The sequence below is a fragment of the Sus scrofa genome, chromosome 2, assembly GCF_000003025.6.
Source record: "Sus scrofa isolate TJ Tabasco breed Duroc chromosome 2, Sscrofa11.1, whole genome shotgun sequence".
NCBI lineage: Eukaryota > Metazoa > Chordata > Mammalia > Artiodactyla > Suidae > Sus > Sus scrofa.
Window position 1 is genome coordinate 143287482 of NC_010444.4, and position 14475 is coordinate 143301956.

Genomic DNA, 14475 nt, shown 5'->3' on the forward strand with positions numbered 1-14475 from the left:
CCCCTGCGGAGTTCCGCCCTCTCTGCTTGGCGGTTCTAGGTTATGGGGTGTTGAGTGTCTGGACTTGGCCGGAGGACCGCGCATTGGTCCTAGGATGCGAAGGCCATTTTCTTCCGGGCGGGGGTCAAATCCTCGGGAAGCCGAACCATTCTGTCCAGCCACCTGTCCCAAACCGGGTGCAAGCCGTGTCACCTCTCTAGGAGGCTCCTGATAACCGGCCGTGCTGTCCCTCTCCCATGCGGAAAGCCAGCTTCCCGCGGCCCGCTGGGAAGATTCTTGGCTACCCAAGCCGGCCGGGGCATCCGAGGGCAGGAGCCAAGCCAGGCGTGCCCGGTTGACCAGTGGAGAGCACCCTCGCTTGACTGACTGTCCTCTTCACCCGGACCCAGACTCGGCGCCGCACACCCCCCCGGAGGAGAAGGGGGGCAGCGCAGTCACGCGCGCACCACACTTGCGCTCACAAGCGCGCAAGGCTCTCGCTCTCCGCCCCGCACACCTGTGCTCCGCCCCCTGGTCCCGGGCGGGCGACGGTCGAAGGCTTGGGAACCCAAGGCTGCTGCGGCGGCGCCCCCCATCTCATTCCCTTCCCAGCGCTGGTATAGTCCGGAGCCTGTCGCCGGTCCCGACCAGCCCGCATCCCTCTCCATCCTTCCCTCCCCCCGCCTGCCGCGGCACCGGTATCTGCAGCCGCAGCCCGGAGCCCTTGAAGCGGCGAAGGGGGGAGGGGAAGGAAGCAAGGGATGAGCGCCGGGAGGGCGTCGGGGGCCCCGAGCCGGACTAGGACGCCCCTGGAGCCGGAACCCGAGCCGGAGCCGGAGCCAGAACCAAATCACCGGTACCGGGTGGGCCAGGTGGTCAGGATGGGGAGAACCGAAAGGCGGGAGGGGGTGTGTGTGCGATAGTACAGTCAGGGGAGTGAGCTGCGGAGGCCTGGCTCAGGCCGGCGCAGAGGTGTGGACGCTGACTCAGGCAGGGATCCCTGCGCCGGCCGCCTGAGAATTCCGTCCCATCTCGCTCTGCAGTGTCCTTGGGAGGGACGGAAGCGCAGGACAAGATGGAAAGGGGAACGCTCTGGGCGTCGGGAAAGCGGGACCAGGATAGTGGAAGAGGGTTTGCGCAGCCTCCATCTGGCACCCCTCCCTGGCCTGGACCAGCACCCCTGGCCCGGACAGCTCCCTGGTTGGGCAGAGGGTGGGGCCAGACCGCAGAAGCTTGGCTGTCACGGATCCTGAAGATGGCATTCCTATCCCTCCCCCCAACCCCTAGCTGCAGCCCCCTAGCCCCAGGAGGCGCCCTGGCCCGCGCTCGCCCCCCAGGGCCTCATGTCGGAACCACAGCCTGACCTGGAGCCGCCCCAACATGGGCTGTACATGCTCTTCCTGCTTGTGCTGGTCTTCTTTCTCATGGGCCTCGTAGGCTTCATGATCTGCCACGTGCTCAAGAAGAAGGGCTACCGCTGCCGCACCTCGAGGGGCTCGGAGCCTGACGACACCCAGTTGCAGCCCCGTGAGTGAACAGCCTAGACCCTGGCTCAGTCCCTTTTCTCTCTCACCCTTCTCCCCACACCTCTTAACCCAGGCCACATCCCACCCAAACTTTCAAGAGGCCTAGTAACATTTTCTTGAGTCCACGGCCCTAAAAGCAAGGCTAGAGAAGCAGAGCGCGGGGTGGGACCAGCCCACGATGGTAGTCTTGGATTCGCATTGATTTCTCCATCTTTTCTGCCCTGGCCCTTGAAATGCTAACCTACAGCCTGATGGCACATTGGCAAAGGGGTAGGTCTTGAGTAACAAGCCACAGAAGCCACCAGGTAATATACCCCCAAAGCTGACTCATTTGTCACTTCCCTGCCAACCGCCTTCATCCTTCAGCTGAGGACGATGACATGAATGAGGACACAGTGGAGAGGATTGTTCGCTGCATCATCCAAAATGAAGGTGGGTGTGGGCTGGCCCCGTGCCCCACCCTGACTGTCTCTTGCCCTGGCCTTTGCCTCCACTCACCCCCTCTTTTCCTTCTCCCCTCAGCCAATGCTGAGGCCTTAAAGGAGATGCTGGGGGACAGTGAAGGAGAAGGGACAGTGCAGCTGTCCAGGTGAGCTGGAAATGAGGGCCAGCACGATGTAGCTGGAGAGCACCCTCTCCGCCAGCACATTCCTCTCCCAGTCTCTTTGCATGTTTGGGGTGTGGGGGGAGCAAGGCTGGCTCACATACAGGAAGAAGGAAGTTTTGTAGAAAGGCTGAGTCCTTCAAACCACGTGGCTCTCTCTCCTGGCTCTCATCAAGCCTAACGTTCCCCCCCTTATGCCACTCCTCTGGGTCAAGCAGCGCCTGCTCTTGAGCCAACGGCCCTGGGAGGCAGAACACATGGTCTCTAACATCTTCATATTGAGTTTATTAGATAAAGACAAGAAAAGAATGTTGGGGCTTGAGGGACGTTGGCCACGTGGGGGCTTAAGGAGCACCTGCTGAAAGAACAGGAGCAAATGGAACAGGAAGAAAGGTGGGAATGTCACCCCTGCTCCCTTCCTCCCTACTGTCCAGCGTGGATGCCACCTCCAGCCTGCAGGACGGAGCCCCCTCCCATCATCACACAGTGCACCTGGGCTCCTCGGCCCCCTGCATCCACTGCAGCCGCAACAAGAGACCCCCGCTTGTCCGTCAGGGACGCTCCAAGGAAGGGAAGAGTCGCCCCCGGCCTGGGGAGACCACGGTGTTCTCTGTGGGCAGGTGGGGATAGAACGCCCTCGGGAAAGGGAGGTCGAGGTGGGGACCCCATGGTCAGGCACCTGACTCCAGAGCTGGGCTCTGGCTCTTCCCGGCCTGTGAGCTACAGCAGGAGTCAGGCTATGCATGCTCCTCACAACCCGAGGAGTCTCCCTGCCCTAGGCTAGAGGGAAGGGGCATCCGGCCCACAGGGTCCCGGATCAGAAGGAGGGCCAAGCAGCCTCTGGGTGCTGGTCCTAAGCCCCAGTGTTCCCTCCCCTCCCAGGTTCCGGGTGACACACATTGAGAAGCGCTATGGGCTGCACGAGCATCGTGATGGCTCCCCCACGGACAGGAGCTGGGGCTCTAGCGGGGGGCAGGACCCAGGGGGCGGTCAGGGCCTTGGGGGAGGGCAGCCCAGGGCAGGGATGCCCGCTGTTGAGAGCCTGCCCCCGCCCCCTGAGAGGCCACAGCGCCAGGTCCTGGCCAGCCCCCCGGTGCAGAATGGAGGACTCAGGGACAGCAATCTAGTCCCTCGGGCGCTTGAGGGGAATCCTGGAGCCTCTGCAGAGCCAGTACCAGGGGCTGCAGGGAGGGGCCCAAGCCCAGGGCCAGCCAAGCAAGAGGCACATGGACGGCCAAGCAAACCGGACACCTCCAGTCACCAGGTATGAAGATGTGGCCAGGACCGTGGTGGGTTGTGGTGGGCTCAGCTCTTCTCACCCCTCTTCGGGGAGTGGGGGGGGGGGGGGCGCACGGATATGACCCACCTCCTGTTCTCCTGCTGTTGACCCCTCCTCTCTCTCAGGTGTCCCCACCACGGGGAGCAGGGGGTGTGTGAGGTGAGTCTGCCTGGGCCCTATTTCAGATAATTTCATCCTGTACCTCCCACTTTAAACTGCCTAATAAGCTCATTGGCTCCCTGTACCCCCAGGGGAAACTCCAGGCTGAGCCTTTGGTACATACTCCTTGGCTTGGTGGTCGGGAGTGGGCATGGGCTCCGGGGGTAGGGAAGGCCCTGGAGCCCCTGGGGAAAAGGGGGGACCCAGCTTGAATAGGAGGCAACTCCATTACCCCTCCTCTCCTCCAAGCCGCCTCCTTCTCTGCGCTGATGGACTGACTACCAGCTGGCAGGGCCCAGGGGAGGGGGGCCTGAAGCCCTTCATCTCCACTGGACAGCACTGCCCTCCAGCTGAGGGACCAGCCCTCCTTCCACCTGGAGTTGCACGGTCTCAGGTTGGGGGGCTTGGGAGAAGGACCCCGCCCTGGCCCTCAGTCCCCCGCCCCTTCCCCGCCTGCCAACAGGTCGCCTGACCCGCCTTCCCCACCGCCTCAGTCCATATGCTAGAGCGTGGCGGCTGGGAGCAGGCCCCTGCCTTTGGTGGGCCCTTAAAGCAATAGCACCTTAGGTCCCCAGCTGTCTTGGCACAAGAGGCCCAGGCCTGGCTTGGGCTTCCTGCCCTTTATTCACTGTCAATAAATCCGCTCAGACTATTACAGCTGCTGTGCATACTGGCTCCAGCTCCTTGTGACAGGCCTGCCCCCATCCCAGCCCCCAACCCAGCGGCTCAGGCATCTGGAGTGGGGTGGCTCCCAGAACCAGGGCGGAGACATGAATGAGCCAGAGCTACTCCAGACTTTGGGGGATGAGCTCCAGCCCCAGAGATTCCAGGGTATTTCACCCTAGGCATGGGGCGGTGGCAGAAGAGAAAGGGTAGGTCCAGCCCTAGAGATGGCAGGAAGGTGATGGGGGGAAGGAGTGGGTCCCAGCCTCAGAAACGGAGGAAGGGGACGCGTCGACCCCTGAAGGTGAGAATGGAAATGGGGGAGAGTCTGGCTTTCCACTGTGGCGCTCTGGATCATTGGTGGCGGCGGGGAGGGTGTCTCTGATGGCACGGAGATAGGGCCACCAGCGTCACTGTAGGGACAGTGATTCCCCCTGGCTTCAGGTGAGGGAACCCGGGTGGCCAGGATCCGGGGCTTTAGCTGGCGGGGGAGGCGGTGGACGCATCTGTAGGGAACCACACAGTCAGTGCTCCGGGGCCTCCCTCACCCCTCTCCATTCCCGCGCCCTGCAGATCCAGCGGGGCGAGCTGGAGGGACCCCTCTCCAAACACTCTCCTCCAAGGGGGGGCCCTTACCGGCCTGAGTCGAGGTGCTACCATGTCCTGGGGTGCAGGGCAGTCCAGGTCTTGGTCTGGAAATAAGAACAAGTCAGTCTCCTGAATTTGTTTTGTTCACTCTGTGTCTCCAGCACTTACGACAGTGGCACTCTGTACATATTTGTTGAATTAACCAAAGGTCACTAACCTGGGCTATAAAGTCCATCCATGCATCCAACCTCAATACTTATGAGGCACCTGCTGTATAATCGGCCTTGCTCAGGATACCAGAGGAGGGGAGGTGGGATCCACAGCACCCCCACACCCCTACTGGCTGTCAGGACCCAAATCAGGAAACCCCAGCAAACACAATGAATGACAGCGTGCTAAATCATTCAAAGTGAACAACGAATGCTGCAGAAGGAGATGCAGAAAATGCTCACAGGGGCTCCCAGGCTCAGGAAGGGAGGTGCCATGAAGAAAGCGAGCGTACCAGAAGGTTTTACAACAGAGGGACAAGGAAAATGATGATGCAAACCAGGCATCAGCCCGCTTTACGAGCACTCAGGGGAGTTCCTGTCGTGGCGCAGTGGTTAATGAATCCGACTAGGAACCATGAGGTTGCGGGTTCGATCCCTGGCCTTGCTCAGTGGGTTAAGGATCCGGCATTGCCGTGAGCTGTGGTGTGGGTCGCCGACGCAGCTCGGATCCCACATTGCTGTGGCTCTGGTGTAGGCTGGTGGACCCCTAGCCTGGGAACCTCCATATGCTGTGGGAGCGACCCTGGAAAAGGCAAAAAGACAAAAAAAGAAAAAAGAAAAAAAGAACGCTCAGGGCAGAGGATGGGTATTCGGGAAAACACTGTGGGAGAAACTGGCCACTATCCTTTTAACCCTCACAACTCAGTGAGGGAGGGACCCTTTCTCCTCGCGCTGTAAAGGCCCAGACAGTTTAAATCACACACTAGGAAGTCACAGAACAAAGTCTCCACGATGGGCCCAGCTCCAAAGCCAGAGCTCTCCCGCCATCGTGTTGCATCCTGCTTCAGGGAGCCTGGTGGAGGAGGCGGCTCAGGGCAGGCGGAGGGGCCGGGTACGAGCTGGGGATCCCAGACGTCCTCCCTCCTGTCCCTTACCCTCCAGGCACCCCCGATTCTTTCTACTCACCCCCCGGCAAGACAGGTGCAGGGGACCCATCCACGGCAGAGGTGGGTGCAGGAGGGGAGAAGCTGGGCGGGGAAGGGGACGGCGGCACCTGGGGATGAGAGGGCGCAGAGTGACTCCCGGCGTGTGGCGAGGTTTCGCCGGCCTTCCGCCCAGCCCACCTTCGGTTCCTGTCCCACCGCTCCCCAGTCCAGACAGCAGCCAGATGCTTGCATCTGGGTGCGGGTTGTAGGTGATACCAGTACGTATTGATCTTTAGTATGTCCTGGGCACTTTGCTAGTGCTCCACTTGAACGAATTCATTCATTCCTCACAGCTACCCCATGAGGTAGAGAGCTGACAACTCTGATGTCAGAGGTGAGACTCGGGTTAAGTCATTGATCCAAAAACCACAGAGCCAGTTAGTGACCGCATCCTGGCTAGAACTCCTACCTCCTATCTGGTGCTTTTCTCCTTATAACAATGGGTAGTTCCTGTTGTGGCACAGCGGAAACAAATCCGACTAAGAACCATGAGGTTGCGGGTTCGATCCCTGGCCTCGCTCAGTGGGTTAAGGGTTTGGCATTGCCGTGAGCTGTGGCGTAGGTCACAGATGCTGCTTGGATCTGGCATTGCGGCGGCTGTGGCCGGCAGCTGTAGCTCCAATGAGACCCCTAGCATGGGAACCTCCATATGTCACAGGAGCAGCCCAAAAAGCAAAAAAAAAAAAAAAAAAAAAAAAGGAACTATGTATCAAAGCCTCTCCAGCGGGCCATTGTGCTAAGCCCTTAAGCTTCATGACCTCTGATCACGATGGAGAGTCTCCCGAAAAGAACTATTATTATCCCCTTTTTCTATGCCTGTGAAGGAACAAGCTCCGAGAGGTCTAACTGCTGCCCGGATAAAGGAACAGGCATCTGATCTCGGATCCAGCTCTAAAGCGGGACAGCCAAACTCTTAGGAAGACCGCCATGGTTTCCCATTTCTCTGTGCCTCGGAGGACAGCACGAACCACACGGGAGGGGAGGGGAGGTGTCATTCGGATGAATTCGGGGCCTCACCGGGCAGGGGGGAGGGACAAGCCCGCGGTGCCTGGGGACCCAGGGAGAAGGAAGCCTCACCTGTTCAGGGTCCGAGAGTTCGGATGGCCCTGGGGGGCCAAGCAGCTCCTCCACCAGCAGAGAGGGGAAGACCCCCACATGGCCCCCAAATTCTCCCCTCCAGAAGCCGTCATCCACTCCATCCTGGGCGCGGGGCAGCAGGCGGATGAGAGCCCCCTCGGGGAAGCTCAGCTCCTCTGCGCTCTGTCCCGTGTAGCTGTACAAGGCACGAGCCAGGAACGCTGCAGAAGCCCAGGGGAGACGGTGAGGGGCCACAACCATTCGGTAACCTTTCTCCAGACCCAGAATTGCCCTTTCTTACCTGTGGGCTCTGCCCCCAGGGGATCGTCGCTGTCGCGGCCGCTCTCAGGGAAGGAGAGGTCCGGGAAGTTGAGGTACCGCTCCGGGACAAAGCCCACCTCACCGTGCTGGTTCCGAGCCTGCTCGGCCAGCAACATGAACAGAAAGCAGGCTCGCCTCTGCAGTCCACGGGGTGGCCCTGCTGCCCTCAGGCCTCTAGCTTTGCCTGGCTGGGTCTTTCGGGGCCACAGAGAAGTCCCTCCCCCCGCCCCCTGCCCGGGTCAGAGCCCAGGGGCCCTACGCACCTTGACCCACTCGTCGGCATCTCCCTCCTCTACGACCTCCAGCCACTCGCCCTCCGTGATGGTCAGCTCATCCTCACGTCCTGCCTGGGCGCCACGAGCAAGGAGTCAGGGCTGGCTGTCCCCCCTCGCTGCCTGTCTGGGCTCCCCACCCCCTTCACACCTGATAGCCGAACACCACATGTGCAGGGCAGGGGAGGGGCCTGGTGGCCAGGGCTGGGGGGGCAGGCTCCGCGAAGAGCTCCCCAGTCTCCTCACACTCCTCAAAGTCAGAGAGCTCCGCATCCTCTGTCTGGAGGGGCGGAGAACGCACATCACCGCGAGGCCCGGGCGCGAGCACCCGCGGTGTCCCCCGCTCCTCCATCCCGCCCTAACATTGCGGCTCCTCCTCCAAGGCAGGACCCCTCATCCGTTCACCACGGATCACAGGCAGCAGCGCCGCAGAGCGGGAAAACTCTACCAGGAATTGCAGAATTACGGTACTGAGCGCTTCCTGCCTGCCAGGCACAAAGCTACGTATCTTATGTCCAGTGTCTCATTTAAGCTTCTATGTAACCCCATGATGGAGTTCCCGTCGTGGCTCAGCAGTTGTCGAACCTGACAAGCATCCATGAGGACGTGGGTTTGATCCCCGGCCTCGCTCAGTGGGTTAAGGACCCGGCATTGCCATGAGCTGTGGCATAGGTCACAGATATGATTTGGATCCCACGTTGCTGTGGCTGTGGTGTAGACTGGAAGCTACAGCTCTGATTGGACCCCTAGCCTGGGAACCTCCATATGCTGCGGGTGTGGCCCTAAAAAGACCAAAAAAAAAAAAAATTAATAACCCCGTGTTAATTTGTGTAACGTTAACCTCATTTTACTTATGAGGAAACTGAGGCTCGAAGGTTAAGTCACCTCTCGGATGGCACAGCTGCTAAGTGGATCAGCTGGCACTTGCGCTGCCCACAGTCTGTTGTCAGCACCTTAGTGTATAAGCACCATCCCCTACTCACAGCGACACTCATGGAGAGCGCGCTCTGTGACAAACCACGCCAAGAGTTACTCTTACTGATCTCATTGACGCCTCGCCACGACCCAGGAGTCAGGAACCACTGTGATGCCCATTCTCTAAGGTCCGCTTTCCACTGGGGGGGTGACCCTCCTGGGTCATACAGAGCTCACCGTGGGAGAGAGGTCCCTCTGGGACAGCCGGGCCTCGCTGAGCCGTCGCTCCTGCTCCACCTCATCCTGGGCCCGGGTCATGGCTGGCTTCAGCCAGTGCTGCACATCCAGGCCAGCGCCCTGCAGCAGGGCCAGGCGGGCAGCGCCCTTCACCTGGCTCACCTGACCGAGGGCAGAGCATCCGTCGGGGCTCTGGCTGGGCTTGCCTTTGGGAAGGTAAATGGAACCTCCCCAGAGACGTGCAGCTCCCTCCTGCCTCTCCTCTCCCCCGAGGGTGCTACCTGGGGACGGGGGGTCTCCGTGGCCCTCACCCCCAGGCTGTGTCTCACCTGTGCCCGGCGGATGCTCTCCCGTACTTCCTGCAGCCGCTGTTCGATGCCTGGGGCCTCCCGCTCAGGAGCCTGCTGCCGCCTCTGCTCCAGCCGCTGCAGCACCTGGGTGGGGAGGCAGAGGACGGGGTGGGCGGAAGTGCTGTGGGGCACAACTTACTAAGGACCTGGTTGTTGGCGAGTTGCTTCACACGTATTATGTCATTAAATCTGTCCCCAGACGTGGGTGCTATTATTAGCCCCACTTTGATGATGAGAAAACTGAGGTCCAGAGAGCTTAAGTCACTCCCTTACTCAGGGTTACATAATTAGAAAGCTAAGCACCAGAGCACGATCTGAGCCCAGGCGGGTCTAGCTCCAAAGGCTGTGCTCTTAATTACTGTGCCACACGGTCGGCTTCAATTGCCTTTTCCTTCCCGCCTGCCTGCAGCCCCATGACACCCCCAGTGACTCCGGGATCCCCACCTCTCAGCTCTTCTTGGCCACCCGCGACACCCTCCTCACCCGACGCCCGTGGTTCTGGATCTTGTAGTCTCGGGCAGCTCGGCTGGTCCAGCGCTGAACCTCTTTCTCCAGGCCGCTCTCCCCAGCCTCGCCTCCTGCGCCCCCTTCCAGCTCCAGGACACACACCTGAACAAATGGGGGAGCCGTGAGGACAACCTGAGGCTGCTCCTACTCTACTCCCCTCCTCCCGTTCCCTCCTTTTCTTTTCAGGGCCGAAGAGGTGGGGCCGCACCCTGTGTCTGTGTGCTGGTGTGGACACACAGTCCCAGAAATGGGATCCAGGTGGAGGGACAGAGAGAGAAGGAAGACGGTGCAGCGAAGGGACCAGAGGGTGGCAGGAAGTCTGTTCATTTGTGTCCTGGTGGGAGGGAGGCGAGCCGCGGTTCTGAAACCCTCTGTCCCTGGTTTAATAGTCTCTGAGTTGACTCCAGGGCTAGGATCGGGGCGGGGGTGGGCGGTGGGGGCCCACGCAGTCTCCTTCATGGGTGGCCTGCTTCCACCGAGCAGGGAGTCTCACCTGATCACTGCCTGCTGGCTGGAACTGCTGAGGTGGGCTGGGGGAAAATACTCCAGGCTCCTGAAGAAAGAGCTCCAGGTCCTGCTCCCAGCTCACCTGGGGATTGGAAAAAATCAAAGTCAGCCACGCACTGGCTCCTTCGCCAAGCCTTCTTGGAAGAAAGAGGACACGGTGAGAAGAAAAGGGGTGGGGGGCGGGCTGGACTGGGAGGGAGGGCATCTCTGAGGGCTCCGGCAGGGCACAGCCCTCACCTGGGAGGTCGCCTGGCCCCCACGGCGGGCATGCTCCAGGGCCATCTCAGCAGCTTCCAGCTCAGTGCGGCTCAGGGAGGTCAGGGGGTCCCTCAAGTGTTCCAACAGCTCGCTGACCAGGGCCTGGAGAGAAGCCCAAGATGCTGACACGCCCCCCCTCGCCCAAGCAGGCTCTCCGTCCAGCTTTAGGTGCGTGATGGGCATGAGGTTTGGGAAGCAGGGAAGGAGCAGGACACATTATCATTGCTTCTAACAATAGGCGCTGACAACAGTTTAAAGCATCTTCACATTCATTCTCTCCCTGGAGCCCCATTAGTCTGGGCATCCGGGTGAAGAGCCTGGGGTTCAGACGGGTTAAGTGTTCTGCACAAGGCCGTGTGGCCGGTAGAAGCAGCAGACCCAGGCATGTCTCTCCCGCCCCCTCTAAGCAGCCTGATGACGGGGGGAGGCCGGGGACTCGGGGCTGAGACTGGCCTTGAGCAGGGCCGGCAGTTCCTCCTGGTAGTAGTGGTCAAGATGGGCATTGGTGGCCACCAAGTTGAGCAGGTACTCATTGCGGGCCGCTCTCAGCTGCTGGGAGTACTGGGCCGACTGGGCTGACAGCTAGGAGGGGAGCAGAGGAGTCAGCTGGGAGCCCTGGACACCCGGGCTCTTTCCAAGGCCAACCCAGATGCAGAATGGAGTCGCACACATACTGAGATGCCTGGCACTATCCTAAACATTTTTTTTTGTCTTTTGTGTTTTTAGGGCCGCACATAGAGGCATATGGAGGTTCCCAGGCTAGGGGTCTAATCGGAGCCATAGCCACGCCAGATCCGAGCTGCATCTGCGACCTACACCACAGCTCATGACAAGGCCGGATCCTCAACCCACTGAGCAAGGCCAGGGATGGAACCCGCAACCTCATGGTTCCTAGTCAGATTTGTTTCCGTTGCGCCACCACAGGAACTCCTATCCTAAAAATTTTACATACTCACAACTCCTGCTCAAAATCCTCCAGCAGCAACTGCATACATTTAGAATAAAATCCCAGCTGCTCCAACGTGAGCTGGCCCCAGCACCTCCTCTGACTCTTGCTCGTCCCTGTGCTCACAGCGCTGCAGCCACGCTGGCCTCCTCTCAGTTCCTCGAGCCTACAAAGCTACTCCCACCTCAGTGCCTTTGCACACACCACTGGCTGCCCTGAAATGCTCCTCCTCTACATTTGCGCACGGCTCGCTCCTTCTTGACACTCAGGCCACCTGTTCAGAGAGGCTGTCCCTCTAACCTGCGCACTCCTCTGTTACCTCTTAACATGGCACCTTCTTTTCTCTTCATTTCACCGGATTCTTTGTTTACCTACTATCTGTCTGTCACCCCTAACCAGGCTGTGAGGGCAGGGACTGTGTCGGTAGTGTCCCCCACTGTATCCTCAGTGTTTCAAACAAAGCCTAGTACCTAGATGTTCTCAATACATGCATACTGAAGGAATGAAAAAGAAAGGGACTATTTCCATTTTGTAGATGAAAACAATGAACCTCAGAGAGGTCAAGTTTACCAAGGTCATGCAGTAAAGAAGCAGGGAAGCTGGGATTCATCCCAGTCTCTTAGAATTACGCCCCTGGGTTCCAAACCACTAGACTAAGTGCCCACCTCCTCCCTGCCCCTACTCATGCCCACATCCTCTGAACCTTGGTGCTGAGTTTCAGGAGACTGGTCCGAGTGTGAAAGAGGCCGTGGTCACTTCGGTTCAGCCTGCGCAGGCAAGGAAGAGGGTGGAGGTCAGGCCCAGCGGTGGTTCCCCCCCCACACACACCCCCGAGGCTTCCTAACTCCCTGTGACTCACCTGGCCTGGACATCAGCCGCCTTCTCCTGTGCCAAGGCCCACACACGTTCCCGCTGCCCGTACAGCTTCCGACTTCGGCTCAGCTCCCGCACAGACTCTAGCACCTCGGCCTGTGCCCTCTGGAGGTTCTCGGCTCCCTAGGGGCGTGGACACACGAAGTCCTGATCCAGATCACCCCCAGGCCTGACGGAACTCTTCCTTCACCCCATCCACTGAGCCATACCTTCCTAAGCACCTGCTCCTTGGCACTCCGCCCTGTGCCCCCGGCCAGGTCCCGGTATCGGTCAGACGCCTGGAGCCGGGCTTGGCCCCCAGCCATGGTGGCATCCAGCAGGCAGCGCCAGGCACCAAACACCATCCTGCCTCTCCCCAGAGAAGGTCTGTGTTGAGGAGGGGAGCACTCCAAAGCTTCACGAGACACCCCCCCCCCATCATGGGAGAGAGACTGCTTGCCCCTCCCCCTCGTCTGCGAGCCCATCAATCGATCCGCCCATTAGCTCAGCCACAGGATCCCTCCTGCCCTCCACCCCCACCTACACTGTCCTTGCTCGGTCAGCTGCTCTCCCGCTGCTGTGTCAGCTCTACCTGCAGCTTCTGTGCCCTCCCCATAGGTTCCTGGGGTTGAGCTCCTCACCCGGTCTTGGCCCCCTGGCCTCCCCGCCCACGACCACACCATGGGACCCACCTGCTGTCCATCTCCCCACTCCGGTGTCCTTCCCTCTTGAGGTATGGCCCAGCCAGTTTCTGGAGTGCCTGGTGGGCAAGTCAGGACAGACCCAGTTCCCTTTCAAAGACTCTCCCCAACAGGGAGAATACAGGATCAGAACACAATGCCACTCACTGTGCTAAGGGCTTTTCACGCATTAACTTACTCCATCCTTACAGCAACCCTGCATGAAGGTACGATTAGGATTATTCCCATTTTACAGAGAAAGAAATTGAGGCCAAGAAAGGTTAAGTCACTTGTCCAAGGTCACACAGCTGAGAAGTAGCACAATAGGAATTTGACACCCATCTTCCTGACCCTAGGCGTTAGCTTTTGACCAGAAGAGGGGTATGTGTGGAGATGCAGGTGGTGCGGGGGAGGCTAGAACCCAGGGGAGGAAGGTCCAGAGAAAGGAGTCCCATACCTGCCCATACTCCCGTTCAATGGCTGCCCTCTGCTTGCTGTAGGATCTGTGGAGATTAGCAGAGGGAGGGGGGTGGTGTTACTGTTTCAGTCCTTATCTCCCACCCTGGAGCCTCTCCTCGGCCTGGGCAGTCGGGAGAGGGGAGCCAGGCCTGGAGTGTGACCACACCAGGAGGGCCTGAGACGGAAGAGAGAAAGTCCTTGAGTTCACCTCGGGCAGCCGCAGCCAGGACAACCTCACCTCACTGCTCAGAGCCTCGCTGGATCCTCCCCACCCGCGGGGAACCATCCGTGGGCTTGGAGGTAAGGCCTGGCAGGGGCCTGGGAACAGTGTCCGCCAGCCTTCCAACAGGTCTGGAAGAGGGAGGAGGGATTCTGCCCTAAGCTTGATTTGGGGGGCTGGGAAGAGGAGTGTGGCGTCAAGGGGCTTGAGGGTGGGTCCCCCGTGCGTTTATGTGTGTTGGGGTGGACCTGGAAGGATGATTCCTATCCAGAATCTGGAGAGGCGGGCCTAGGGTGAAGGCCGTAAATGGGCAGGTTGGAGAGCTTTTCACCCCAGCCCGCCCGGATAGCTGTGGTGCGTTGAAGAGGCGGAGCTTAAGACAGATAAAGTCGGGGTGTGGAGAGGGGGTTGGGGCTACCTGATGTCCTCCAGCAGATCCGCCTCCCTCTGCTGCCGGGTCTGCAGGATGCTCAGCTGCTCCAGGAAGCGAAGCTTCACCTCCTGGGCGGGCTTCACCTGTGGGAGTAAAAAGAGGATGAAGACCCCAGGCGCGGAGACCTGAAAAACACCGCGCGCGGGGAGCGGTGAGGGGGCGGGGCCAGGGAGGAGCTGGGCTCTTTCCTCGGTTACTTCGGGACTGGCCCCTGACCCCTTCCCACGCCTCGTCCCCCACCGCGGGCCTAGTGCCCCCTTGGTCCCCACCATTCCCCCAGCCTGCCAGGAGTCCCCGTTGCCAGGCCAAGCTTACTTTTCGGGGCGGCGGCTGCATCTCCGCTCCGGCCCAGGCAGCGACTCGACTCCGGAACTCGAGGAAGCCCCGCCTACATATAAGCCCCGCCCCGGGCCCGGCGCGGCCCCGCCCTCGTCCCGCCCCCGTCTGA

At 60.1% G+C, this 14475-nt stretch overlaps 2 protein-coding genes across 7 annotated transcripts; one reads left to right on the plus strand and one right to left on the minus strand.

Annotated features, from left to right (window-relative positions):
- Positions 26–4202, plus strand: RELL2 (RELT like 2). 3 transcript variants are annotated; one of them, XM_005661770.3, is made up of 8 exons: positions 26–835; positions 1267–1506; positions 1872–1937; positions 2028–2094; positions 2544–2729; positions 2992–3373; positions 3514–3547; positions 3797–4202. In XM_005661770.3, exons 2-7 carry the CDS (start codon positions 1323–1325, stop codon positions 3544–3546), a joined length of 918 nt encoding a protein of 305 aa, XP_005661827.1. In that variant the 5' UTR covers positions 26–835; positions 1267–1322; the 3' UTR covers position 3547; positions 3797–4202. The 3 variants fall into 3 exon arrangements, with proteins under 3 accessions (XP_005661827.1, XP_003124086.1, XP_005661828.1); XM_003124038.4 differs by having other exon boundaries at positions 26–851; positions 3797–4200; XM_005661771.3 differs by having other exon boundaries at positions 508–842; positions 3797–4201.
- Positions 2373–14440, minus strand: FCHSD1 (FCH and double SH3 domains 1). 4 transcript variants are annotated; one of them, XM_005661768.3, is made up of 20 exons: positions 14343–14440; positions 14013–14110; positions 13373–13418; positions 12928–12995; positions 12466–12601; positions 12243–12379; positions 12087–12150; positions 10891–11019; positions 10417–10539; positions 10166–10261; positions 9649–9774; positions 9145–9249; positions 8816–8977; positions 7815–7943; positions 7655–7738; positions 7372–7489; positions 7071–7291; positions 5974–6061; positions 4847–4902; positions 2373–4716 (listed from the first exon to the last, which is right to left on the minus strand). In XM_005661768.3, the coding sequence occupies exons 1-20, from the start codon at positions 14361–14363 to the stop codon at positions 4651–4653; spliced, it is 2073 nt and encodes a 690-aa protein (XP_005661825.1). In that variant the 5' UTR covers positions 14364–14440; the 3' UTR covers positions 2373–4650. The 4 variants fall into 4 exon arrangements, with proteins under 4 accessions (XP_005661825.1, XP_005661824.1, XP_020940596.1 ...); XM_005661767.3 differs by having other exon boundaries at positions 12466–12622; XM_021084937.1 differs by having other exon boundaries at positions 12928–13132; positions 14343–14390.

What these genes read in the sequence shown, in the direction of transcription:
- FCHSD1 (XM_005661767.3), bottom strand. Translation starts at nt 14,363, where the DNA reads ATGCAGCCGCCGCCCCGAAAA. An exon ending in AGAGCATCCGCCGGGCACAG is followed by an intron (nt 8,978 to 9,144) that starts GTGAGACACAGC and finishes GCCCTCGGTCAG; the next exon opens with GTGAGCCAGGTGAAGGGCGC. An exon ending in ATGTGGTGTTCGGCTATCAG is followed by an intron (nt 7,739 to 7,814) that starts GTGTGAAGGGGG and finishes CGTGGCGCCCAG; the next exon opens with GCAGGACGTGAGGATGAGCT.
- RELL2 (XM_005661770.3), top strand. Translation starts at nt 1,323, where the DNA reads ATGTCGGAACCACAGCCTGACCTGGAGCCGCCCCAACATGGGCTGTAC. An exon ending in CGACACCCAGTTGCAGCCCC is followed by an intron (nt 1,507 to 1,871) that starts GTGAGTGAACAG and finishes TTCATCCTTCAG; the next exon opens with CTGAGGACGATGACATGAAT. An exon ending in CGGACACCTCCAGTCACCAG is followed by an intron (nt 3,374 to 3,513) that starts GTATGAAGATGT and finishes CCTCTCTCTCAG; the next exon opens with GTGTCCCCACCACGGGGAGC.